Genomic DNA, 25,082 nt, shown 5'->3' with positions numbered 1-25,082 from the left:
GGGGTGCAAGGGGAAAGGGAATGGAAGTGGGTTGGGAGTGGAGTGGAGTAGAGGTGTGTGTGTGGGGGGGGGGGTGCAAGGGGAAAGGGAATGGAAGTGGGTTGGGAGTGGAGTGGAGTAGAGGTGTGTGTGGGGGGGGGTGCAAGGGGAAAGGGAATGGAAGTGGGTTGGGAGTGGAGTGGAGTAGAGGTGTGTGTGTGTGGGGGGGGGGTGCAAGGGGAAAGGGAATGGAAGTGCGTTGGGAGTGGAGTGGAGTAGAGGTGTGTGTGTGTGGGGGGGGGGGGTGCGAGGGGAAAGGGAATGGAAGTGGGTTGGGAGTGGAGTGGAGTAGAGGTGTGTGTGTGTGGGGGGGGGGTGCAAGGGGAAAGGGAATGGAAGTGGGTTGGGAGTGGAGTGGAGTAGAGGTGTGTGTGTGTGTGGGGGGGGGGTGCAAGGGGAAAGGGAATGGAAGTGGGTTGGGAGTGGAGTGGAGTAGAGGTGTGTGTGTGTGGGGGGGGTGCAAGGGGAAAGGGAATGGAAGTGGGTTGGGAGTGGAGTGGAGTAGAGGTGTGTGTGTGTGGGGGGGGGTGCAAGGGGAAAGGGAATGGAAGTGGGTTGGGAGTGGAGTGGAGTAGAGGTGTGTGTGTGGGGGGGGGTGCAAGGGGAAAGGGAATGGAAGTGGGTTGGGAGTGGAGTGGAGTAGAGGTGTGTGTGTGGGGGGGGGTGCAAGGGGAAAGGGAATGGAAGTGGGTTGGGAGTGGAGTGGAGTAGAGGTGTGTGTGTGTGGGGGGGGGGTGCAAGGGGAAAGGGAATGGAAGTGGGTTGGGAGTGGAGTGGAGTAGAGGTGTGTGTGTGGGGGGGGGGGGTGCAAGGGGAAAGGGAATGGAAGTGGGTTGGGAGTGGAGTGGAGTAGAGGTGTGTGTGTGTGTGGGGGGGGGGGGGTGCAAGGGGAAAGGGAATGGAAGTGGGTTGGGAGTGGAGTGGAGTAGAGGTGTGTGTGTGTGGGGGGGTGCAAGGGGAAAGGGAATGGAAGTGGGTTGGGAGTGGAGTGGAGTAGAGGTGTGTGTGTGTGGGGGGGGGGGGTGCAAGGGGAAAGGGAATGGAAGTGGGTTGGGAGTGGAGTGGAGTAGAGGTGTGTGTGTGGGGGGGGGGGTGCAAGGGGAAAGGGAATGGAAGTGGGTTGGGAGTGGAGTGGAGTAGAGGTGTGTGTGTGTGGGGGGGGTGCAAGGGGAAAGGGAATGGAAGTGGGTTGGGAGTGGAGTGGAGTAGAGGTGTGTGTGGGGGGGGGGGGGGTGCAAGGGGAAAGGGAATGGAAGTGGGTTGGGAGTGGAGTGGAGTAGAGGTGTGTGTGTGTGGGGGGGGGGGGGTGCAAGGGGAAAGGGAATGGAAGTGGGTTGGGAGTGGAGTGGAGTAGAGGTGTGTGTGTGTGGGGGGGGGGGTGCAAGGGGAAAGGGAATGGAAGTGGGTTGGGAGTGGAGTGGAGTAGAGGTGTGTGTGTGTGGGGGGGTGCAAGGGGAAAGGGAATGGAAGTGGGTTGGGAGTGGAGTGGAGTAGAGGTGTGTGTGGGGGGGGGTGCAAGGGGAAAGGGAATGGAAGTGGGTTGGGAGTGGAGTGGAGTAGAGGTGTGTGTGTGGGGGGGGGGGTGCAAGGGGAAAGGGAATGGAAGTGGGTTGGGAGTGGAGTGGAGTAGAGGTGTGTGTGTGGGGGGGGGTGCAAGGGGAAAGGGAATGGAAGTGGGTTGGGAGTGGAGTGGAGTAGAGGTGTGTGTGTGTGGGGGGGGGGGTGCAAGGGGAAAGGGAATGGAAGTGGGTTGGGAGTGGAGTGGAGTAGAGGTGTGTGTGTGTGTGGGGGGGGGGTGCAAGGGGAAAGGGAATGGAAGTGGGTTGGGAGTGGAGTGGAGTAGAGGTGTGTGTGTGTGGGGGGGGGTGCAAGGGGAAAGGGAATGGAAGTGGGTTGGGAGTGGAGTGGAGTAGAGGTGTGTGTGTGTGGGGGGGGGGTGCAAGGGGAAAGGGAATGGAAGTGGGTTGGGAGTGGAGTGGAGTAGAGGTGTGTGTGTGGGGGGGGGGTGCAAGGGGAAAGGGAATGGAAGTGGGTTGGGAGTGGAGTGGAGTAGAGGTGTGTGTGTGTGGGGGGGGGGGTGCAAGGGGAAAGGGAATGGAAGTGGGTTGGGAGTGGAGTGGAGTAGAGGTGTGTGTGTGTGGGGGGGGGTGCAAGGGGAAAGGGAATGGAAGTGGGTTGGGAGTGGAGTGGAGTAGAGGTGTGTGTGTGTGGGGGGGGGGTGCAAGGGGAAAGGGAATGGAAGTGGGTTGGGAGTGGAGTGGAGTAGAGGTGTGTGTGTGGGGGGGGTGCAAGGGGAAAGGGAATGGAAGTGGGTTGGGAGTGGAGTGGAGTAGAGGTGTGTGTGTGTGTGGGGGGGGGGGTGCAAGGGGAAAGGGAATGGAAGTGGGTTGGGAGTGGAGTGGAGTAGAGGTGTGTGTGTGTGGGGGGGTGCAAGGGGAAAGGGAATGGAAGTGGGTTGGGAGTGGAGTGGAGTAGAGGTGTGTTTGTGTGGGGGGGTGCAAGGGGAAAGGGAATGGAAGTGGGTTGGGAGTGGAGTAGAGGTGTGTGTGTGGGGGGGGGGGGGGTGCAAGGGGAAAGGGAATGGAAGTGGGTTGGGAGTGGAGTGGAGTAGAGGTGTGTGTGTGGGGGGGGGTGCAAGGGGAAAGGGAATGGAAGTGGGTTGGGAGTGGAGTGGAGTAGAGGTGTGTGTGTGTGGGGGGGGTGCAAGGGGAAAGGGAATGGAAGTGGGTTGGGAGTGGAGTGGAGTAGAGGTGTGTGTGTGGGGGGGGGGGTGCAAGGGGAAAGGGAATGGAAGTGGGTTGGGAGTGGAGTGGAGTAGAGGTGTGTGTGTGTGGGGGGGGGGGGGTGCAAGGGGAAAGGGAATGGAAGTGGGTTGGGAGTGGAGTGGAGTAGAGGTGTGTGTGTGTGGGGGGGGGTGCAAGGGGAAAGGGAATGGAAGTGGGTTGGGAGTGGAGTGGAGTAGAGGTGTGTGTGTGTGGGGGGGGGGGTGCAAGGGGAAAGGGAATGGAAGTGGGTTGGGAGTGGAGTGGAGTAGAGGTGTGTGTGTGTGGGGGGGGGGGTGCAAGGGGAAAGGGAATGGAAGTGGGTTGGGAGTGGAGTGGAGTAGAGGTGTGTGTGTGTGGGGGGGGGGTGCAAGGGGAAAGGGAATGGAAGTGGGTTGGGAGTGGAGTGGAGTAGAGGTGTGTGTGTGGGGGGGGGGTGCAAGGGGAAAGGGAATGGAAGTGGGTTGGGAGTGGAGTGGAGTAGAGGTGTGTGTGTGGGGGGGGGGGGTGCAAGGGGAAAGGGAATGGAAGTGGGTTGGGAGTGGAGTGGAGTAGAGGTGTGTGTGTGTGGGGGGGGGGTGCAAGGGGAAAGGGAATGGAAGTGGGTTGGGAGTGGAGTGGAGTAGAGGTGTGTGTGTGGGGGGGGGGGGTGCAAGGGGAAAGGGAATGGAAGTGGGTTGGGAGTGGAGTGGAGTAGAGGTGTGTGTGTGTGGGGGGGGGTGCAAGGGGAAAGGGAATGGAAGTGGGTTGGGAGTGGAGTGGAGTAGAGGTGTGTGTGTGTGGGGGGGGGGGGGGTGCAAGGGGAAAGGGAATGGAAGTGGGTTGGGAGTGGAGTGGAGTAGAGGTGTGTGTGTGTGTGGGGGGGGGGTGCAAGGGGAAAGGGAATGGAAGTGGGTTGGGAGTGGAGTGGAGTAGAGGTGTGTGTGTGGGGGGGGTGCAAGGGGAAAGGGAATGGAAGTGGGTTGGGAGTGGAGTGGAGTAGAGGTGTGTGTGTGTGTGTGGGGGGGGGTGCAAGGGGAAAGGGAATGGAAGTGGGTTGGGAGTGGAGTGGAGTAGAGGTGTGTGTGTGTGGGGGGGTGCAAGGGGAAAGGGAATGGAAGTGGGTTGGGAGTGGAGTGGAGTAGAGGTGTGTGTGTGGGGGGGGGTGCAAGGGGAAAGGGAATGGAAGTGGGTTGGGAGTGGAGTAGAGGTGTGTGTGTGGGGGGGGGGGGGTGCAAGGGGAAAGGGAATGGAAGTGGGTTGGGAGTGGAGTGGAGTAGAGGTGTGTGTGGGGGGGGGTGCAAGGGGAAAGGGAATGGAAGTGGGTTGGGAGTGGAGTGGAGTAGAGGTGTGTGTGTGTGGGGGGGGGTGCAAGGGGAAAGGGAATGGAAGTGGGTTGGGAGTGGAGTGGAGTAGAGGTGTGTGTGTGGGGGGGGGGGGGTGCAAGGGGAAAGGGAATGGAAGTGGGTTGGGAGTGGAGTGGAGTAGAGGTGTGTGTGTGTGGGGGGGGGGGGTGCAAGGGGAAAGGGAATGGAAGTGGGTTGGGAGTGGAGTGGAGTAGAGGTGTGTGTGTGTGGGGGGGGTGCAAGGGGAAAGGGAATGGAAGTGGGTTGGGAGTGGAGTGGAGTAGAGGTGTGTGTGTGGGGGGGGGGTGCAAGGGGAAAGGGAATGGAAGTGGGTTGGGAGTGGAGTGGAGTAGAGGTGTGTGTGTGTGGGGGGGGGGTGCAAGGGGAAAGGGAATGGAAGTGGGTTGGGAGTGGAGTAGAGGTGTGTGTGTGTGGGGGGGGGGGGGGGTGCAAGGGGAACATTTGAAGCTTCCAGCTTAATACTCGTGAATATAAAACCTTTCTTGTTACTTTAAGAATTTCACATACACACACAGCACCTCTGTACTTTCAAGCAACTAAAACAGAGAGAGAGAGACTATCACACGCACATGCATGCATACACTCAAGCACACACACACACACACACACACACACACACACACACACACACACACACACACACACACACACACACACACACACACACACACACCGATTCCTTATTACTGTGTTACTGCCATTATTCTCCAGTGCATACATCATTCAACTTTGTGGGAAAGACACTTGATTTTGTGCCACAACAGATTTTGTTTACAATTTGTCATTGTTCACTTTTTTACATTTAGTCGTGGTGTGTGTGTGTGTGTGTCTGTCTGTCTGTCTGTGCGTGTGTGTGTGTAGAGCGATTCAGACTAAACTACTGGACCGATCTTTATGAAATTTTACATGAGAGTTCCTGGGAATGATATCCCCGGACGTTTTTTTTCTTTATTTCGATAAATACCTTTGATGACGTCATATCCGTCTTTTTGTAAAAGTTGAGGCGGTACTGTCACACCCTCATTTTTTAATCAAATTGATTGAAATTTTGGCAAAGTAATCTTCGACGAAGGCCGGAGTTTGGTATTGCATTTCAGCTTGGTGGCTTAAAAACTAATGAATGAGTTTGGTCATTAAAAATCTTAAACTTGTAATTAAAATTATTTTTTCAATTAAACGATCCAAAAATAATGTTATCTTATTCTTCGTCATTTTCTGAATCCAAAAACATATACATGTTATATTTGGATTACAAACAAGCTCTGAAAATTAAAAATATGAAAATTATTATTAAAATTAATTTTCTGAAATCGATTTAAAAACAATTTCATCTTATTCCTTGTCGGTCCCTGATTCCAAAAACATAGATATGACATGTTAGGATAAAAAACAAATTCAGTAAGCTAAAAAGAATAGACATACAGAAAAGCGTGTTATCCTGCTCAGCGCGACCACTACCGCACTATTCTGCATGGCTTGTCGATTTCATTGCCTTTGCCACGAGCGGTGGACTGACGAAACTACGAGTATGTGGTCTTGGTAAAAAAAGCAGTGCGTTCAGTTTCATTCTGTGAGTTCGACAGCTTGACTAAATGTTGTTATTTCGCCTTACGCGACTTGTTTCAGTTTGTCCTGGACTGTGAGGAGAGCGTCTTCACAATCCACCAGGTGTCAGGTGTGGTCAAGGCAGAATCGCGGGTCACTCTGCCCATCAGGTTTACGCCTTGTGCTCCCATCAACTTCTACAGACGCATCACTTGCCTTGTGCATAACCAGGTAAGTTGCACCTGTCTGCATATCTTTCTGTCAGTTGAAGGATGGCTTGTCAGTTGTCTTATCTGTCTGTCTGTCTGTCTGTCTGTCTGTCTGTCTGTCTGTCTGTCTGTCTGTCTGTCTGTCTGTTGGATTTTCAGTCTTCTGTTTTTTGTCTTGCTTTTTCCGCAAACTAAACTTTCTTGTTTGAAAAGGGACAAGCAAATCTTGAGTCTGTTTGAATAAATCTTCACATAATAACAAGTGAAAGAAAAACAACACCCAAGTGTTATGTTTGCGCTTGGACCTATCAAGTCTTCGAGACGCGATTTATGTGCATCTGAACAGTGAACAAATCCTTGTGGTTTTGTTGATCTGTCCCTTGTGTCTTTGTTGATCTGTCCCTTGTGTCTTTGTTGATCTGTCCCTTGTGTCTTTGTTGATCTGTCCCTTGTGTCTTTGTTGATCTGTCCCTTGTGTCTTTGTTGATCTGTCCCTTGTGTCTTTGTTGATCTGTCCCTTGTGTCTTTGTTGATCTGTCCCTTGTGTCTTTGTTGATCTGTCCCTTGTGTCTTTGTTGATCTGTCCCTTGTGTCTTTGTTGATCTGTCCCTTGTGTCTTTGTTGATCTGTCCCTTGTGTCTTTGTTGATCTGTCCCTCGTGTCTTTGTTGATCTGTCCCTCGTGTCTTTGTTGATCTGTCCCTTGTGTCTTTGTTGATCTGTCCCTTGTGTCTTTGTTGATCTGTCCCTTGTGTCTTTGTTGATCTGTCCCTTGTGTCTTTGTTGATCTGTCCCTTGTGTCTTTGTTGATCTGTCCCTCGTGTCTTTGTTGATCTGTCCCTTGTGTCTTTGTTGATCTGTCCCTTGTGTCTTTGTTGATCTGTCCCTTGTTGATCTGTCCCTTGTGTCTTTGTTGATCTGTCCCTTGTGTCTTTGTTGATCTGTCCCTTGTGTCTTTGTTGATCTGTCCCTTGTGTCTTTGTTGATCTGTCCCTTGTGTCTTTGTTGATCTGTCCCTTGTGTCTTTGTTGATCTGTCCCTTGTTGATCTGTCCCTTGTGTCTTTGTTGATCTGTCCCTTGTGTCTTTGTTGATCTGTCCCTTGTGTCTTTGTTGATCTGTCCCTTGTGTCTTTGTTGATCTGTCCCTTGTGTCTTTGTTGATCTGTCCCTTGTGTCTTTGTTGATCTGTCCCTTGTGTCTTTGTTGATCTGTCCCTTGTGTCTTTGTTGATCTGTCCCTTGTTGATCTGTCCCTTGTGTCTGTTGATCTGTCCCTTGTGTCTTTGTTGATCTGTCCCTTGTGTCTTTGTTGATCTGTCCCTTGTGTCTTTGTTGATCTGTCCCTTGTGTCTTTGTTGATCTGTCCCTTGTGTCTTTGTTGATCTGTCCCTTGTGTCTTTGTTGATCTGTCCCCTTGTGTCTTTGTTGATCTGTCCCTTGTGTCTTTGTTGATCTGTCCCTTGTGTCTTTGTTGATCTGTCCCTTGTGTCTTTGTTGATCTGTCCCTTGTGTCTTTGTTGATCTGTCCCTTGTGTCTTTGTTGATCTGTCCCTTGTGTCTTTGTTGATCTGTCCCTTGTTGATCTGTCCCTAGTGTCTTTGTTGATCTGTCCCTTGTGTCTTTGTTGATCTGTCCCTTGTGTCTTTGTTGATCTGTCCCTTGTGTCTTTGTTGATCTGTCCCTTGTGTCTTTGTTGATCTGTCCCTTGTGTCTTTGTTGATCTGTCCCTTGTGTCTTTGTTGATCTGTCCCTAGTGTCTTTGTTGATCTGTCCCTTGTGTCTTTGTTGATCTGTCCCTTGTGTCTTTGTTGATCTGTCCCTTGTGTCTTTGTTGATCTGTCCCTTGTGTCTTTGTTGATCTGTCCCCTTGTGTCTTTGTTGATTTGTCCCTTGTTGATCTGTCCCTTGTTGATCTGTCCCTTGTGTCTTTGTTGATCTGTCCCTTGTGTCTTTGTTGATCTGTCCCTTGTTGATCTGTCCCTTGTGTCTTTGTTGATCTGTCCCTTGTTGATCTGTCCCTTGTGTCTTTGTTGATCTGTCCCTTGTGTCTTTGTTGATCTGTCCCCTTGTGTCTTTGTTGATCTGTCCCTTGTTGATCTGTCCCTTGTTGATCTGTCCCTTGTTGATCTGTCCCTTGTGTCTTTGTTGATCTGTCCCTTGTGTCTTTGTTGATCTGTCCCTTGTGTCTTTGTTGATCTGTCCCTTGTGTCTTTGTTGATCTGTCCCTTGTTGATTTGTCCCTTGTTGATCTGTCCCTTGTTGATCTGTCCCTTGTGTCTTTGTTGATCTGTCCCTTGTGTCTTTGTTGATCTGTCCCTTGTGTCTTTGTTGATCTGTCCCTTGTTGATCTGTCCCTTGTGTCTTTGTTGATCTGTCCCTTGTGTCTTTGTTGATCTGTCCCTTGTGTCTTTGTTGATCTGTCCCTTGTGTCTTTGTTGATCTGTCCCTTGTGTCTTTGTTGATCTGTCCCTTGTGTCTTTGTTGATCTGTCCCTTGTGTTTTTGTTGATCTGTCCCTTGTGTCTTTGTTGATCTGTCCCTTGTGTCTTTGTTGATCTGTCCCTTGTGTCTTTGTTGATCTGTCCCTTGTGTCTTTGTTGATCTGTCCCTTGTGTCTTTGTTGATCTGTCCCTTGTGTCTTTGTTGATCTGTCCCTTGTGTCTTTGTTGATCTGTCCCTTGTGTCTTTGTTGATCTGTCCCTTGTGTCTTTGTTGATCTGTCCCTTGTGTCTTTGTTGATCTGTCCCTTGTGTCTTTGTTGATCTGTCCCTTGTGTCTTTGTTGATCTGTCCCTTGTGTCTTTGTTGATCTGTCCCTTGTGTCTTTGTTGATCTGTCCCTTGTGTCTTTGTTGATCTGTCCCTTGTGTCTTTGTTGATCTGTCCCTTGTGTCTTTGTTGATCTGTCCCTTGTGTCTTTGTTGATCTGTCCCTTGTGTCTTTGTTGATCTGTCCCTTGTGTCTTTGTTGATCTGTCCCTTGTGTCTTTGTTGATCTGTCCCTTGTTGATCTGTCCCTTGTGTCTTTGTTGATCTGTCCCTCGTGTCTTTGTTGATCTGTCCCTTGTGGTTTTGTTGATCTGTCCCTTGTGTCTTTGTTGATCTGTCCCTTGTGTCTTTGTTGATCTGTCCCTTGTGTCTTTGTTGATCTGTCCCTTGTGTCTTTGTTGATCTGTCCCTTGTTGATCTGTCCCTTGTGTCTTTGTTGATCTGTCCCTTGTGTCTTTGTTGATCTGTCCCTTGTGTCTTTGTTGATCTGTCCCTTGTGTCTTTGTTGATCTGTCCCTTGTTGATCTGTCCCTTGTGTCTTTGTTGATCTGTCCCCTTGTGTCTTTGTTGATCTGTCCCTTGTTGATCTGTCCCTTGTGTCTGTTGATCTGACCCTTGTGTCTTTGTTGATCTGTCCCTTGTTGATCTGTCCCTTGTGTCTTTGTTGATCTGTCCCTTGTGTCTTTGTTGATCTGTCCCTTGTGTCTTTGTTGATCTGTCCCTTGTGGTTTTGTTGATCTGTCCCTTGTGTCTGTTGATCTGTCCCCTTGTGTCTTTGTTGATCTGTCCCTTGTGTCTTTGTTGATCTGTCCCTTGTGTCTTTGTTGATCTGTCCCTTGTGTCTTTGTTGATCTGTCCCTTGTGTCTTTGTTGATCTGTCCCTTGTGTCTTTGTTGATCTGTCCCTTGTGTCTTTGTTGATCTGTCCCTTGTTGATCTGTCCCTTGTGTCTTTGTTGATCTGTCCCTTGTTGATCTGTCCCTTGTTGATCTGTCCCTTGTGTCTTTGTTGATCTGTCCCTTGTGTCTTTGTTGATCTGTCCCTTGTGTCTTTGTTGATCTGTCCCTTGTGTCTTTGTTGATCTGTCTCTTGTGTCTTTGTTGATCTGTCCCTTGTTGATCTGTCCCTTGTGTCTTTGTTGATCTGTCCCTTGTGTCTTTGTTGATCTGTCCCTTGTGTCTTTGTTGATCTGTCCCTTGTGTCTTTGTTGATCTGTCCCTTGTTGATCTGTCCCTTGTGTCTTTGTTGATCTGTCCCTTGTTGATCTGTCCCTTGTTGATCTGTCCCTTGTTGATCTGTCCCTTGTTGATCTGTCCCTTGTGTCTTTGTTGATCTGTCCCTTGTTGATCTGTCCCTTGTTGATCTGTCCCTTGTTGATCTGTCCCTTGTTGATCTGTCCCTTGTGTCTTTGTTGATCTGTCCCTTGTTGATCTGTCCCTTGTTGATCTGTCCCTTGTGTCTTTGTTGATCTGTCCCTTGTTGATCTGTCCCTTGTTGATCTGTCCCTTGTTGATCTGTCCCTTGTTGATCTGTCCCTTGTGTCTTTGTTGATCTGTCCCTTGTTGATCTGTCCCTTGTTGATCTGTCCCTTGTTGATCTGTCCCTTGTTGATCTGTCCCTTGTGTCTTTGTTGATCTGTCCCTTGTTGATCTGTCCCTTGTTGATCTGTCCCTTGTTGATCTGTCCCTTGTGTCTTTGTTGATCTGTCCCTTGTTGATCTGTCCCTTGTTGATCTGTCCCTTGTGTCTTTGTTGATCTGTCCCTTGTTGATCTGTCCCTTGTGTCTTTGTTGATCTGTCCCTTGTGTCTTTGTTGATCTGTCCCTTGTTGATCTGTCCCTTGTTGATCTGTCCCTTGTGTCTTTGTTGATCTGTCCCTTGTGTCTTTGTTGATCTGTCCCTTGTTGATCTGTCCCTTGTTGATCTGTCCCTTGTGTCTGTTGATCTGTCCCTTGTTGATCTGTCCCTTGTTGATCTGTCCCTTGTTGATCTGTCCCTTGTGTCTGTGTTGATCTGTTCCTTGTGTTTTTGTTGATCTGTCCCTTGTGTCTTTGTTGATCTGTCCCTTGTTGATCTGTCCCTTGTGTCTTTGTTGATCTGTCCCTTGTGTCTTTGTTGATCTGTCCCTTGTGTCTTTGTTGATCTGTCCCTTGTTGATCTGTTCCTTGTGTCTTTGTTGATCTGTCCCTTGTTGATCTGTTCCTTGTTGATCTGTCCCTTGTTGATCTGTTCCTTGTGTCTTTGTTGATCTGTCCCTTGTTGATCTGTTCCTTGTTGATCTGTCCCTTGTTGATCTGTCCCTCGTGTCTTTGTTGATCTGTCCCTTGTTGATCTGTCCCTTGTTGATCTGTCCCTTGTTGATCTGCCCCTTGTGTCTTTGTTGATCTGTCCCTTGTGTCTGTTGATCTGTCCCTTGTGTCTTTGTTGATCTGTCCCTTGTGTCTTTGTTGATCTGTCCCTTGTGGTTTTGTTGATCTGTCCCTTGTTGATCTGTCCCTTGTGGTTTTGTTGATCTGTTCCTTGTGTCTTTGTTGATCTGTCCCCTGTGTCTGTGTTGATCTGTCCCTTGTGTCTTTGTTGATCTGTCCCTTGTGTCTTTGTTGATCTGTCCCTTGTGTCTTTGTTGATCTGTCCCTTGTTGATCTGTCCCTTGTTGATCTGTCCCTTGTGTCTTTGTTGATCTGTCCCTTGTGTCTTTGTTGATCTGTCCCTTGTGTCTTTGTTGATCTGTCCCTTGTGTCTTTGTTGATCTGTCCCTTGTGTCTTTGTTGATCTGTCCCTTGTTGATCTGTCCCTTGTTGATCTGTCCCTTGTTGATCTGTCCCTTGTGTCTTTGTTGATCTGTCCCTTGTTGATCTGTCCCTTGTGGTTTTGTTGATCTGTTCCTTGTGTCTGTTGATCTGTCCCTTGTGTCTGTTGATCTGTCCCTTGTGTCTTTGTTGATCTGTCCCTTGTGTCTTTGTTGATCTGTCCCTTGTGTCTGTTGATCTGTCCCTTGTGTCTTTGTTGATCTGTCCCCTGTGTCTGTGTTGATCTGTCCCTTGTGTCTTTGTTGATCTGTCCCTTGTGTCTTTGTTGATCTGTCCCTTGTGTCTTTGTTGATCTGTCCCTTGTGTCTTTGTTGATCTGTCCCTTGTGTCTTTGTTGATCTGTCCCTTGTGTCTTTGTTGATCTGTCCCTTGTTGATCTGTCCCTTGTGTCTTTGTTGATCTGTCCCTTGTTGATCTGTCCCTTGTTGATCTGTTCCTTGTGTCTTTGTTGATCTGTCCCTTGTGTCTTTGTTGATCTGTCCCTTGTGTCTTTGTTGATCTGTCCCTTGTGTCTTTGTTGATCTGTCCCTTGTGTCTTTGTTGATCTGTCCCTTGTGTCTTTGTTGATCTGTCCCTTGTGTCTTTGTTGATCTGTCCCTTGTGTCTTTGTTGATCTGTCCCTTGTTGATCTGTTCCTTGTGTCTTTGTTGATCTGTCCCTTGTTGATCTGTTCCTTGTTGATCTGTCCCTTGTGTCTTTGTTGATCTGTCCCTTGTTGATCTGTTCCTTGTTGATCTGTCCCTTGTGTCTTTGTTGATCTGTCCCTTGTTGATCTGTTCCTTGTTGATCTGTTCCTTGTGTCTTTGTTGATCTGTCCCTTGTTGATCTGTTCCTTGTTGATCTGTCCCTTGTGTCTTTGTTGATCTGTCCCTTGTTGATCTGTTCCTTGTTGATCTGTCCCTTGTTGATCTGTCCCTTGTTGATCTGTCCCTTGTGTCTTTGTTGATCTGTCCCTTGTGTCTGTGTTGATCTGTCCCTTGTGTCTTTGTTGATCTGTCCCTTGTGTCTTTGTTGATCTGTCCCTTGTGTCTTTGTTGATCTGTCCCTTGTGTCTTTGTTGATCTGTCCCTTGTGTCTTTGTTGATCTGTCCCTTGTTGATCTGTCCCTTGTGTCTTTGTTGATCTGTCCCTTGTTGATCTGTCCCTTGTTGATCTGTCCCTTGTTGATCTGTCCCTTGTTGATCTGTCCCTTGTTGATCTGTTCCTTGTTGATCTGTCCCTTGTTGATCTGTCCCTTGTGTCTTTGTTGATCTGTCCCTTGTGTCTTTGTTGATCTGTCCCTTGTGTCTTTGTTGATCTGTCCCTTGTGTCTTTGTTGATCTGTCCCTTGTGTCTTTGTTGATCTGTCCCTTGTGTCTTTGTTGATCTGTCCCTTGTGTCTTTGTTGATCTGTCCCTTGTTGATTTGTCCCTTGTTGATCTGTCCCTTGTTGATCTGTCCCTTGTGTCTTTGTTGATCTGTCCCTTGTTGATCTGTCCCTTGTGTCTTTGTTGATCTGTCCCTCGTGTCTTTGTTGATCTGTCCCTTGTTGATCTGTCCCTTGTTGATCTGTCCCTTGTTGATCTGTCCCTTGTTGATCTGTCCCTTGTTGATCTGTCCCTTGTGTCTGTGTTGATCTGTCCCTTGTTGATCTGTCCCTTGTTGATCTGTCCCTTGTTGATCTGTCCCTTGTGTCTGTGTTGATCTGTCCCTTGTGTCTTTGTTGATCTGTCCCTTGTTGATCTGTCCCTTGTTGATCTGTCCCTTGTTGATCTGTCCCTTGTGTCTTTGTTGATCTGTCCCTTGTTGATCTGTCCCTTGTTGATCTGTCCCTTGTTGATCTGTCCCTTGTTGATCTGTCCCTTGTTGATCTGTCCCTTGTTGATTTGTCCCTTGTTGATCTGTCCCTTGTGTCTTTGTTGATCTGTCCCTTGTGTCTTTGTTGATCTGTCCCTTGTGTCTTTGTTGATCTGTCCCTTGTGTCTGTTGATCTGTCCCTTGTTGATCTGTCCCTTGTGTCTTTGTTGATCTGTCCCTTGTGTCTTTGTTGATCTGTCCCTTGTGTCTTTGTTGATCTGTCCCTTGTGTCTGTTGATCTGTCCCTAGTGTCTTTGTTGATCTGTCCCTTGTGTCTTTGTTGATCTGTCCCTTGTGTCTTTGTTGATCTGTCCCTTGTGGTTTTGTTGATCTGTCCCTTGTTGATCTGTCCCTTGTGTCTTTGTTGATCTGTCCCTTGTGTCTTTGTTGATCTGTCCCTTGTGTCTTTGTTGATCTGTCCCTTGTGTCTTTGTTGATCTGTCCCTTGTGTCTTTGTTGATCTGTCCCTTGTGTCTTTGTTGATCTGTCCCTTGTGTCTTTGTTGATCTGTCCCTTGTGTCTTTGTTGATCTGTCCCTTGTGTCTTTGTTGATCTGTCCCTTGTGTCTTTGTTGATCTGTCCCTTGTGTCTTTGTTGATCTGTCCCTTGTGTCTTTGTTGATCTGTCCCTTGTGTCTTTGTTGATCTGTCCCTTGTGTCTTTGTTGATCTGTCCCCTTGTGTCTTTGTTGATCTGTCCCTTGTGTCTTTGTTGATCTGTCCCTTGTGTCTTTGTTGATCTGTCCCTTGTTGATCTGTCCCTTGTGTCTTTGTTGATCTGTCCCTTGTGTCTTTGTTGATCTGTCCCTTGTGTCTTTGTTGATCTGTCCCTTGTGTCTTTGTTGATCTGTCCCCTGTGTCTTTGTTGATCTGTCCCTTGTTGATCTGTCCCTTGTTGATCTGTCCCTTGTGTCTTTGTTGATCTGTCCCTTGTGTCTTTGTTGATCTGTCCCTTGTTGATCTGTCCCTTGTGTCTTTGTTGATCTGTCCCTTGTTGATCTGTCCCTTGTGTCTTTGTTGATCTGTCCCTTGTTGATTTGTCCCTTGTTGATCTGTCCCTTGTTGATCTGTCCCTTGTGTCTTTGTTGATCTGTCCCTTGTGTCTTTGTTGATCTGTCCCTTGTGTCTTTGTTGATCTGTCCCTTGTGTCTTTGTTGATCTGTCCCTTGTGTCTTTGTTGATCTGTCCCTAGTGTCTTTGTTGATCTGTCCCTTGTTGATCTGTCCCTTGTGTCTTTGTTGATCTGTCCCCTTGTGTCTTTGTTGATCTGTCCCTCGTGTCTTTGTTGATCTGTCCCTTGTGTCTTTGTTGATCTGTCCCTTGTGTCTTTGTTGATCTGTCCCTTGTGTCTTTGTTGATCTGTCCCTTGTGTCTTTGTTGATCTGTCCCTTGTGTCTTTGTTGATCTGTCCCTTGTGTCTTTGTTGATCTGTCCCTTGTGTCTTTGTTGATCTGTCCCTTGTGTCTTTGTTGATCTGTCCCTTGTGTCTTTGTTGATCTGTCCCTTGTGTCTTTGTTGATCTGTCCCTTGTGTCTTTGTTGATCTGTCCCTTGTGTCTTTGTTGATCTGTCCCTTGTGTCTTTGTTGATCTGTCCCTTGTGTCTTTGTTGATCTGTCCCTTGTGTCTGTTGATCTGTCCCTTGTGTCTTTGTTGATCTGTCCCTTGTGTCTTTGTTGATCTGTCCCTTGTGTCTTTGTTGATCTGTCCCTTGTGTCTTTGTTGATCTGTCCCTTGTGTCTTTGTTGATCTGTCCCTTGTGTCTTTGTTGATCTGTCCCTTGTGTCTTTGTTGATCTGTCCCTTGTGTCTTTGTTGATCTGTCCCTTGTGTCTTTGTTGATCTGTCCCTCGTGTCTGTGTTGATCTGTCCCTTGTGTCTGTTGATCTGTCCCCTTGTGTCTTTGTTGATCTGTCCCTTGTTGATCTGTCCCTTGTGTCTTTGTTGATCTGTCCCTTGTGTCTTTGTTGATCTGTCCCTTGTGTCTTTGTTGATCTGTCCCTTGTGTCTTTGTTGATCTGTCCCTTGTGTCTTTGTTGATCTGTCCCTTGTGTCTTTGTTGATCTGTCCCTTGTTGATCTGTCCCTTGTGTCTTTGTTGATCTGTCCCTTGTGTCTTTGTTGATCTGTCCCTTGTGTCTTTGTTGATCTGTCCCTTGTGTCTTTGTTGATCTGTCCCTTGTGTCTTTGTTGATCTGTCCCTTGTGTCTTTGTTGATCTGTCCCTTGTGTCTTTGTTGATCTGTCCCTTGTGTCTTTGTTGATCTGTCCCTTGTGTCTTTGTTGATCTGTCCCTTGTGTCTTTGTTGATCTGTCCCTTGTGTCTTTGTTGATCTGTCCCTTGTGTCTTTGTTGATCTGTCCCTTGTGTCTTTGTTGATCTGTCCCTTGTTGATCTGTCCCTTGTTGATCTGTCCCTTGTGTCTTTGTTGATCTGTCCCTTGTGTCTTTGTTGATCTGACCCTTGTGTCTTTGTTGATCTGTCCCTTGTGTCTTTGTTGATCTGTCCCTTGTGTCTTTGTTGATCTGTCCCTTGTTGATCTGTCCCTTGTGTCTTTGTTGATCTGTCCCTTGTGTCTTTGTTGATCTGTCCCTTGTGTCTTTGTTGATCTGTCCCTTGTGTCTTTGTTGATCTGTCCCTTGTTGATCTGTCCCTCGTGTCTTTGTTGATCTGTCCCTTGTTGATCTGTCCCTTGTGTCTTTGTTGATCTGTCCCTTGTGTCTGTTGATCTGTCCCTTGTGTCTTTGTTGATCTGTCCCTTGTGTCTTTGTTGATCTGTCCCTTGTTGATCTGTCCCTTGTGTCTTTGTTGATCTGTCCCTTGTGTCTTTGTTGATCTGTCCCTTGTTGATCTGTCCCTTGTTGATCTGTCCCTTGTTGATCTGTCCCTTGTTGATCTGTCCCTTGTTGATCTGTCCCTTGTTGATCTGTCCCTTGTGTCTTTGTTGATCTGTCCCTTGTTGATCTGTCCCTTGTTGATCTGTCCCTTGTGTCTTTGTTGATCTGTCCCTTGTTGATCTGTCCCTTGTTGATCTGTCCCTTGTTGATCTGTCCCTTGTTGATCTGTCCCTTGTGTCTTTGTTGATCTGTCCCTTGTTGATCTGTCCCTTGTTGATCTGTCCCTTGTGTCTTTGTTGATCTGTCCCTTGTTGATCTGTCCCTTGTTGATCTGTCCCTTGTTGATCTGTCCCTTGTTGATCTGTCCCTTGTGTCTTTGTTGATCTGTCCCTTGTTGATCTGTCCCTTGTTGATCTGTCCCTTGTTGATCTGTCCCTTGTTGATCTGTCCCTTGTGTCTTTGTTGATCTGTCCCTTGTTGATCTGTCCCTTGTTGATCTGTCCCTTGTTGATCTGTCCCTTGTGTCTTTGTTGATCTGTCCCTTGTTGATCTGTCCCTTGTTGATCTGTCCCTTGTGTCTTTGTTGATCTGTCCCTTGTTGATCTGTCCCTTGTGTCTTTGTTGATCTGTCCCTTGTGTCTTTGTTGATTTGTCCCTTGTTGATCTGTCCCTTGTTGATCTGTCCCTTGTGTCTTTGTTGATCTGTCCCTTGTGTCTTTGTTGATCTGTCCCTTGTTGATCTGTCCCTTGTTGATCTGTCCCTTGTGTCTGTTGATCTGTCCCTTGTTGATCTGTCCCTTGTTGATCTGTCCCTTGTTGATCTGTCCCTTGTGTCTGTGTTGATCTGTTCCTTGTGTTTTTGTTGATCTGTCCCTTGTGTCTTTGTTGATCTGTCCCTTGTTGATCTGTCCCTTGTGTCTTTGTTGATCTGTCCCTTGTGTCTTTGTTGATCTGTCCCTTGTGTCTTTGTTGATCTGTCCCTTGTTGATCTGTTCCTTGTGTCTTTGTTGATCTGTCCCTTGTTGATCTGTTCCTTGTTGATCTGTCCCTTGTTGATCTGTTCCTTGTGTCTTTGTTGATCTGTCCCTTGTTGATCTGTTCCTTGTTGATCTGTCCCTTGTTGATCTGTCCCTCGTGTCTTTGTTGATCTGTCCCTTGTTGATCTGTCCCTTGTTGATCTGTCCCTTGTTGATCTGCCCCTTGTGTCTTTGTTGATCTGTCCCTTGTGTCTTTGTTGATCTGTCCCTTGTGTCTTTGTTGATCTGTCCCTTGTGTATTTGTTGATCTGTCCCTTGTGTCTTTGTTGATCTGTCCCTTGTTGATCTGTCCCTTGTGGTTTTGTTGATCTGTCCCTTGTGTCTTTGTTGATCTGTCCCTTGTGTCTTTGTTGATCTGTCCCTTGTGTCTTTGTTGATCTGTCCCTTGTGTCTTTGTTGATCTGTCCCTTGTGTCTTTGTTGATCTGTCCCTTGTTGATCTGTCCCTTGTTGATCTGTCCCTTGTGTCTTTGTTGATCTGTCCCTTGTGTCTTTGTTGATCTGTCCCTTGTGTCTTTGTTGATCTGTCCCTTGTGTCTTTGTTGATCTGTCCCTTGTGTCTTTGTTGATCTGTCCCTTGTTGATCTGTCCCTTGTGGTTTTGTTGATCTGTCCCTTGTGTCTTTGTTGATCTGTCCCTAGTGTCTTTGTTGATCTGTCCCTTGTGTCTTTGTTGATCTGTCCCTTGTGTCTGTGTTGATCTGTCCCTTGTGTCTGTGTTGATCTGTCCCTCGTGTCTTTGTTGATCTGTCCCTTGTGTCTTTGTTGATCTGTCCCTTGTGTCTGTTGATCTGTCCCTTGTGTCTTTGTTGATCTGTCCCTTGTGTCTTTGTTGATCTGTCCCTTGTGTCTTTGTTGATCTGTCCATTGTGTCTTTGTTGATCTGTCCCTTGTGTCTTTGTTGATCTGTCCCTTGTTGATCTGTCCCTTGTGTCTTTGTTGATCTGTCCCTTGTTGATCTGTCCCTTGTTGATCTGTTCCTTGTGTCTTTGTTGATCTGTACCTTGTGTCTTTGTTGATCTGTCCCTTGTGTCTTTGTTGATCTGTCCCTTGTGTCTTTGTTGATCTGTCCCTTGTGTCTTTGTTGATCTGTCCCTTGTGTCTTTGTTGATCTGTCCCTTGTGTCTTTGTTGATCTGTCCCTTGTGTCTTTGTTGATCTGTCCCTTGTTGATCTGTTCCTTGTGTCTTTGTTGATCTGTCCCTTGTTGATCTGTTCCTTGTTGATCTGTCCCTTGTGTCTTTGTTGATCTGTCCCTTGTTGATCTGTTCCTTGTTGATCTGTCCCTTGTGTCTTTGTTGATCTGTCCCTTGTTGATCTGTTCCTTGTTGATCTGTTCCTTGTGTCTTTGTTGATCTGTCCCTTGTTGATCTGTTCCTTGTTGATCTGTCCCTTGTGTCTTTGTTGATCTGTCCCTTGTTGATCTGTTCCTTGTTGATCTGTCCCTTGTTGATCTGTCCCTTGTTGATCTGTCCCTTGTGTCTTTGTTGATCTGTCCCTTGTGTCTTTGTTGATCTGTCCCTTGTGTCTTTGTTGATCTGTCCCTTGTGTCTTTGTTGATCTGTCCCTTGTGTCTTTGTTGATCTGTCCCTTGTGTCTTTGTTGATCTGTCCCTTGTGTCTTTGTTGATCTGTCCCTTGTTGATCTGTCCCTTGTGTCTTTGTTGATCTGTCCCTTGTTGATCTGTCCCTTGTTGATCTGTCCCTTGTTGATCTGTCCCTTGTTGATCTGTCCCTTGTTGATCTGTTCCTTGTTGATCTGTCCCTTGTTGATCTGTCCCTTGTGTCTTTGTTGATCTGTCCCTTGTGTCTTTGTTGATCTGTCCCTTGTGTCTTTGTTGATCTGTCCCTTGTGTCTTTGTTGATCTGTCCCATGTGTCTTTGTTGATCTGTCCCTTGTGTCTTTGTTGATCTGTCCCTTGTGTCTTTGTTGATCTGTCCCTTGTTGATTTGTCCCTTGTTGATCTGTCCCTTGTTGATCTGTCCCTTGTGTCTTTGTTGATCTGTCCCTTGTGTCTTTGTTGATCTGTCCCTTGTGTCTTTGTTGATCTGTCCCTTGTGTCTTTGTTGATCTGTCCCTTGTTGATCTGTCCCTTGTGTCTTTGTTGATCTGTCCCTTGTGTCTTTGTTGATCTGTCCCTTGTGTCTGTTGATCTGTCCCCTTGTGTCTTTGTTGATCTGTCCCTTGTTGATCTGTCCCTTGTTGATCTGTCCCTTGTGTCTTTGTTGATCTGTCCCTTGTGTCTTTGTTGATCTGTCCCTTGTGTCTTTGTTGATCTGTCCCTTGTGTCTTTGTTGATCTGTCCCTTGTGTCTTTGTTGATCTGTCCCTTGTGTCTTTGTTGATCTGTCCCTTGTGTCTTTGTTGATCTGTCCCTTGTGTCTTTGTTGATCTGTCCCTTGTGTCTTTGTTGATCTGTCCCTTGTGTCTTTGTTGATCTGTCCCTTGTGTCTTTGTTGATCTGTCCCTTGTGTCTTTGTTGATCTGTCCCTTGTGTCTTTGTTGATCTGTCCCTTGTGTCTTTGTTGATCTGTCCCTTGTGTCTTTGTTGATCTGTCCCTTGTGTCTTTGTTGATCTGTCCCTCGTGTCTTTGTTGATCTGTCCCTTGTGTCTTTGTTGATCTGTCCCTTGTTGATCTGTCCCTTGTGTCTTTGTTGATCTGTCCCTTGTGTCTTTGTTGATCTGTCCCTTGTGTCTTTGTTGATCTGTCCCTTGTGTCTTTGTTGATCTGTCCCTTGTGTCTTTGTTGATCTGTCCCTTGTGTCTTTGTTGATCTGTCCCTTGTGTCTTTGTTGATCTGTCCCTTGTGGTTTTGTTGATCTGTCCCTTGTGTCTTTGTTGATCTGTCCCTTGTGTCTTTGTTGATCTGTCCCTTGTGTCTTTGTTGATCTGTCCCTTGTGTCTTTGTTGATCTGTCCCTTGTGTCTTTGTTGATCTGTCCCTTGTGTCTTTGTTGATCTGTCCCTTGTGTCTTTGTTGATCTGTCCCTTGTGTCTTTGTTGATCTGTCCCTTGTGTCTGTGTTGATCTGTCCCTTGTTGATCTGTCCCTTGTGTCTTTGTTGATCTGTCCCTTGTGTCTTTGTTGATCTGTCCCTTGTGTCTTTGTTGATCTGTCCCTTGTGTCTTTGTTGATCTGTCCCTTGTGTCTTTGTTGATCTGTCCCTTGTGTCTTTGTTGATCTGTCCCTTGTGTCTTTGTTGATCTGTCCCTTGTGTCTTTGTTGATCTGTCCCTTGTTGATCTGTCCCTTGTGTCTTTGTTGATCTGTCCCTTGTTGATCTGTCCCTTGTGTCTTTGTTGATCTGTCCCTTGTGTCTTTGTTGATCTGTCCCTTGTGTCTTTGTTGATCTGTCCCTTGTGTCTTTGTTGATCTGTCCCTTGTGTCTTTGTTGATCTGTCCCTTGTGTCTTTGTTGATCTGTCCCTTGTGTCTTTGTTGATCTGTCCCTTGTGTCTTTGTTGATCTGTCCCTTGTTGATCTGTCCCTTGTGTCTTTGTTGATCTGTCCCTTGTGTCTTTGTTGATCTGTCCCTTGTTGATCTGTCCCTTGTGTCTTTGTTGATCTGTCCCTTGTGTCTTTGTTGATCTGTCCCTTGTGTCTTTGTTGATCTGTCCCTTGTTGATCTGTCCCTTGTGTCTTTGTTGATCTGTCCCTTGTGTCTTTGTTGATCTGTCCCTTGTGTCTTTGTTGATCTGTCCCTTGTGTCTTTGTTGATCTGTCCCTTGTGTCTTTGTTGATCTGTCCCTTGTGTCTTTGTTGATCTGTCCCTTGTGTCTTTGTTGATCTGTCCCTTGTGTCTTTGTTGATCTGTCCCTTGTTGATCTGTCCCTTGTGTCTTTGTTGATCTGTCCCTTGTGTCTTTGTTGATCTGTCCCTTGTGTCTTTGTTGATCTGTCCCTTGTGTCTTTGTTGATCTGTCCCTTGTGTCTTTGTTGATCTGTCCCTTGTGTCTTTGTTGATCTGTCCCTTGTGTCTTTGTTGATCTGTCCCTTGTGTCTTTGTTGATCTGTCCCTTGTGTCTTTGTTGATCTGTCCCTTGTGTCTTTGTTGATCTGTCCCTTGTGTCTTTGTTGATCTGTCCCTTGTGTCTTTGTTGATCTGTCCCTTGTGTCTTTGTTGATCTGTCCCTTGTGTCTTTGTTGATCTGTCCCTTGTGTCTTTGTTGATCTGTCCCTTGTGTCTTTGTTGATCTGTCCCTTGTTGATCTGTCCCTTGTGTCTTTGTTGATCTGTCCCTTGTGTCTTTGTTGATCTGTCCCTTGTGTCTTTGTTGATCTGTCCCTTGTGTCTTTGTTGATCTGTCCCTTGTGTCTTTGTTGATCTGTCCCTTGTGTCTTTGTTGATCTGTCCCTTGTGTCTTTGTTGATCTGTCCCTTGTTGATCTGTCCCTTGTGTCTTTGTTGATCTGTCCCCTGTGTCTGTGTTGATCTGTCCCTTGTGTCTTTGTTGATCTGTCCCTTGTGTCTTTGTTGATCTGTCCCTTGTGTCTTTGTTGATCTGTCCCTTGTGTCTTTGTTGATCTGTCCCTTGTTGATCTGTCCCTTGTGTCTCTGTTGATCTGTCCCTTGTGTCTTTGTTGATCTGTCCCTTGTTGATCTGTCCCTTGTGTCTTTGTTGATCTGTCCCTTGTGTCTTTGTTGATCTGTCCCTAGTGTCTTTGTTGATCTGTCCCTCGTGTCTTTGTTGATCTGTTCCTTGTGTCTGTTGATCTGACCCTTGTGTCTTTGTTGATCTGTCCCTTGTGTCTTTGTTGATCTGTCCCTTGTGTCTTTGTTGATCTGTCCCTTGTGTCTTTGTTGATCTGTCCCTTGTGTCTTTGTTGATCTGTCCCTTGTGTCTTTGTTGATCTGTCCCTTGTGTCTTTGTTGATCTGACCCTTGTTGATCTGTCCCTTGTGTCTGTTGATCTGTCCCTTGTGTCTTTGTTGATCTGTCCCTTGTGTCTTTGTTGATCTGTCCCTTGTGTCTTTGTTGATCTGTCCCTTGTGTCTTTGTTGATCTGTCCCTTGTTGATCTGTCCCTTGTGTCTTTGTTGATCTGTCCCTTGTTGATCTGTCCCTTGTGTCTTTGTTGATCTGTCCCTTGTGTCTTTGTTGATCTGTCCCTTGTGTCTTTGTTGATCTGTCCCTTGTGTCTTTGTTGATCTGTCCCTTGTGTCTTTGTTGATCTGTCCCTTGTGTCTTTGTTGATCTGTCCCTTGTGTCTTTGTTGATCTGTCCCTTGTGTCTTTGTTGATCTGTCCCTTGTGTCTTTGTTGATCTGTCCCTTGTGTCTTTGTTGATCTGTCCCTTGTGTCTTTGTTGATCTGTCCCTTGTTGATCTGTCCCTTGTGTCTTTGTTGATCTGTCCCTCGTGTCTTTGTTGATCTGTCCCTTGTTGATCTGTCCCTCGTGTCTTTGTTGATCTGTCCCTTGTGTCTTTGTTGATCTGTCCCTTGTTGATCTGTCCCTTGTGTCTTTGTTGATCTGTCCCTTGTGTCTTTGTTGATCTGTCCCTTGTGTCTTTGTTGATCTGTCCCTTGTGTCTTTGTTGATCTGTCCCTTGTGGTTTTTGTGTTTATCTTGCTTGCTCTGACTTTGTGTTTATCTTGCTTGCTCTGACTTCGTGTTTATCTTGCTTGCTCTGACTTCGTGTTTGACCATTGTGCTTTTGTGTAGGGTCCCCTTTACCTGGATCTGATGGGCACGTGTCATGCGGAGATGATGAAACCGGCTGTACTGCTGTCCAAGCACGTCAAGCGCTTTCACACCCATGTGGCCCGAGGTTTCTCTTTCTACCCACCAGAGGTGCGTAATGTTCTGATCTTTTGCTTGCTGGTGTGTCATTTGTAAATTGAAATCTATTGTTGCATAGATTTTGATTTTTCTTTAGTTTGATGGTCATGTTGTTGTATGCTGTTTCAGTTTTGAAAGGAGATATCTGTTGATATCAAAGATCAATCATCAGGCACATGCATCAATGTGAAAGATTTGTTTCTGCTAAGTAGACAAAGAGTGAGTGTCATATGTGAAAGGGCTGGCTGTCTTGTTGTATCAAAGTATGTCAGTCAGGTAGAGGAGCAGCAAAATGTGAAATATCAGACTTTGAAAAGTAGCCATTATTATCTCACAGTTTAATAGTTGGTAACGAGTTGGCTGCTGTCAGAATACAACAATATTTTTTCTTCTTCTGCGTTCATGGGCTGAAACTCCCACACTTGTGTTTTTTGCACGAGTGGGTTTTTACATGTATGACCGTTTTTACCCCGCCATTAATAGGCAGCCATACGGCGCTTTTTGGGGAGAACAGACCTGGGCACATCTACGGTTTCTCCGTAATTTCTCTGATTTTTATATGCAGAATACGGTGCTTCGGATTTTTAATTAAAATTCCGAAATTCCGATGTTTTACTACAAAAAAAATTAAACACTTTTTTTCTGTTTTAAGATGTTTTGACCAATTAGTCGGCCGTTGCGCCGTTCCGATTTACCGGAAGCGCGCGTGTTCTCAGCATTGAGTCTTTGTTCTTAGACTTAGTTCGTCTAGCGTCTGCGTGGCAACTTGTGATTGAAGTGAAACATGGAAAAGAAAAAAAGAGTGCGAGATTCAGATAGTGAAGAGGAGACACCTGCAGCTCTGTCACCAAAGAAGAAAACGGCACAACAGTGCTGGAAGTCCAGTTATTCTCAAGACAACCTGGAGATCGTAAAATCCAGCAAAGGAGACCTGTGTGCTTTGTGAGCAGAATTATGTCTTGAACTGTCGTTACAGCTTACTACTGAAACATTTTAAAAACTACTGAAATTTGGTTTCTTTACTACTGATGAGCGTTTTGAGTGTGCACAGGTCTGGGAGAATACAACAATATAAAAAAAAGCATGTAATAATGAGGTTTTGACTTGAAGTATGATCAATAGTATAGGAAAGGTTGATCTAGTGTGTGTTGACCAGTGTCTTTATTGTGGATTGTTTCAGCAACTGAATGAGCTGATGCAAGAGAAAAAGCTTCTTGTGGATGAAGATGGATGTCTCGTCACTCCACAGGTATGGTGATCTCTTCACTAAACTTTACTACATCACTCATATTGAAATGTGTGTGCGTGCATCGTGCGTGCATGCAAGTGTGTGTGTGTGTGTGTGTGTACATGTGTGTGTGTGTGTGTGTGTGTGTGTGTACATGTGTGTGTGTGTATGTGTGTGTGTGTGTGTGTGTGTGTACATGTGTGTGTGTGTGTGTACATGTGTGTGTGTGTACATGTGTGTGTGTGTACATGTGTGTGTGTGTGTGTGTGTACATGTGTGTGTGTGTGTGTATGCAGGGCCTCACATCCACGTCGGACATCGGACATATGAGGATATTTTTTTCAAATGTCCTATACATTTTTCATGCAGGAGGACAAATGTCCTATTGTTTTTGTCACAAAGTGGTCAATGTCCGATTATTCTATCATTTGATCCGGACATCGTCAGTACTTCTCAATTTACAGTAGTTTGAATGCTAATTTATCGATGTATTGCGAAGCGATGTTTAGCAGACGAAATTAGACACTTTGTGCCTCTAGTACCAAAGAGTTTCCAAGGCTCGCAACTCGGAATGCTCGAAGCCAGTTGAGAGTTGCCTCCCTTCGCGCTTTCCCCGAAAATAACAAACATGCCGCCTAAACGAAAACTGATCCCAGAAAAGGGACAGAAGAAATTACACTTCAAGTCCCTTCCCTCATCATCTGTCAGTAGCACGGAAACTGAGCTTCCTCCAGCCCCAGAGCAGTTAGAGCCCGATCGCCCAGGTGAGAATGTCGATCGCGATAGTCAAACATCGGAGCCGAAGAAAGACACTACCCCCTCCCTCACCCCCACGCGTAACTTCGTCTCAAGCTTGATGCGTGTGTACCTGGAGGGGCCAAAGGATGACATTCACAAGTCACAGTGGGT

General features: G+C 46.7%; 1 protein-coding gene across 2 annotated transcripts in view; it reads left to right on the top strand.

Moving 5' to 3' along the window:
• The window catches only part of LOC138960415 (cilia- and flagella-associated protein 65-like), a 131,491-nt gene that overhangs the window by 36,598 nt on the left and 69,811 nt on the right, over positions 1 to 25,082 (top strand). For both annotated transcript variants that reach the window (XM_070332324.1, XM_070332323.1), the window contains exons 11-13: positions 5,774 to 5,923; positions 22,829 to 22,957; positions 24,126 to 24,194. In XM_070332324.1, the coding sequence (XP_070188425.1) occupies positions 5,774 to 5,923; positions 22,829 to 22,957; positions 24,126 to 24,194 (348 nt within the window). The remainder of the gene's footprint in view (positions 1 to 5,773; positions 5,924 to 22,828; positions 22,958 to 24,125; positions 24,195 to 25,082) is intronic.

Source organism: Littorina saxatilis, linkage group LG2, assembly GCF_037325665.1.
Source record: "Littorina saxatilis isolate snail1 linkage group LG2, US_GU_Lsax_2.0, whole genome shotgun sequence".
NCBI lineage: Eukaryota > Metazoa > Mollusca > Gastropoda > Littorinimorpha > Littorinidae > Littorina > Littorina saxatilis.
The sequence above is the reverse complement of the archived record's forward strand: the minus strand, read 5'-3'. Positions and strand labels throughout refer to the sequence as shown.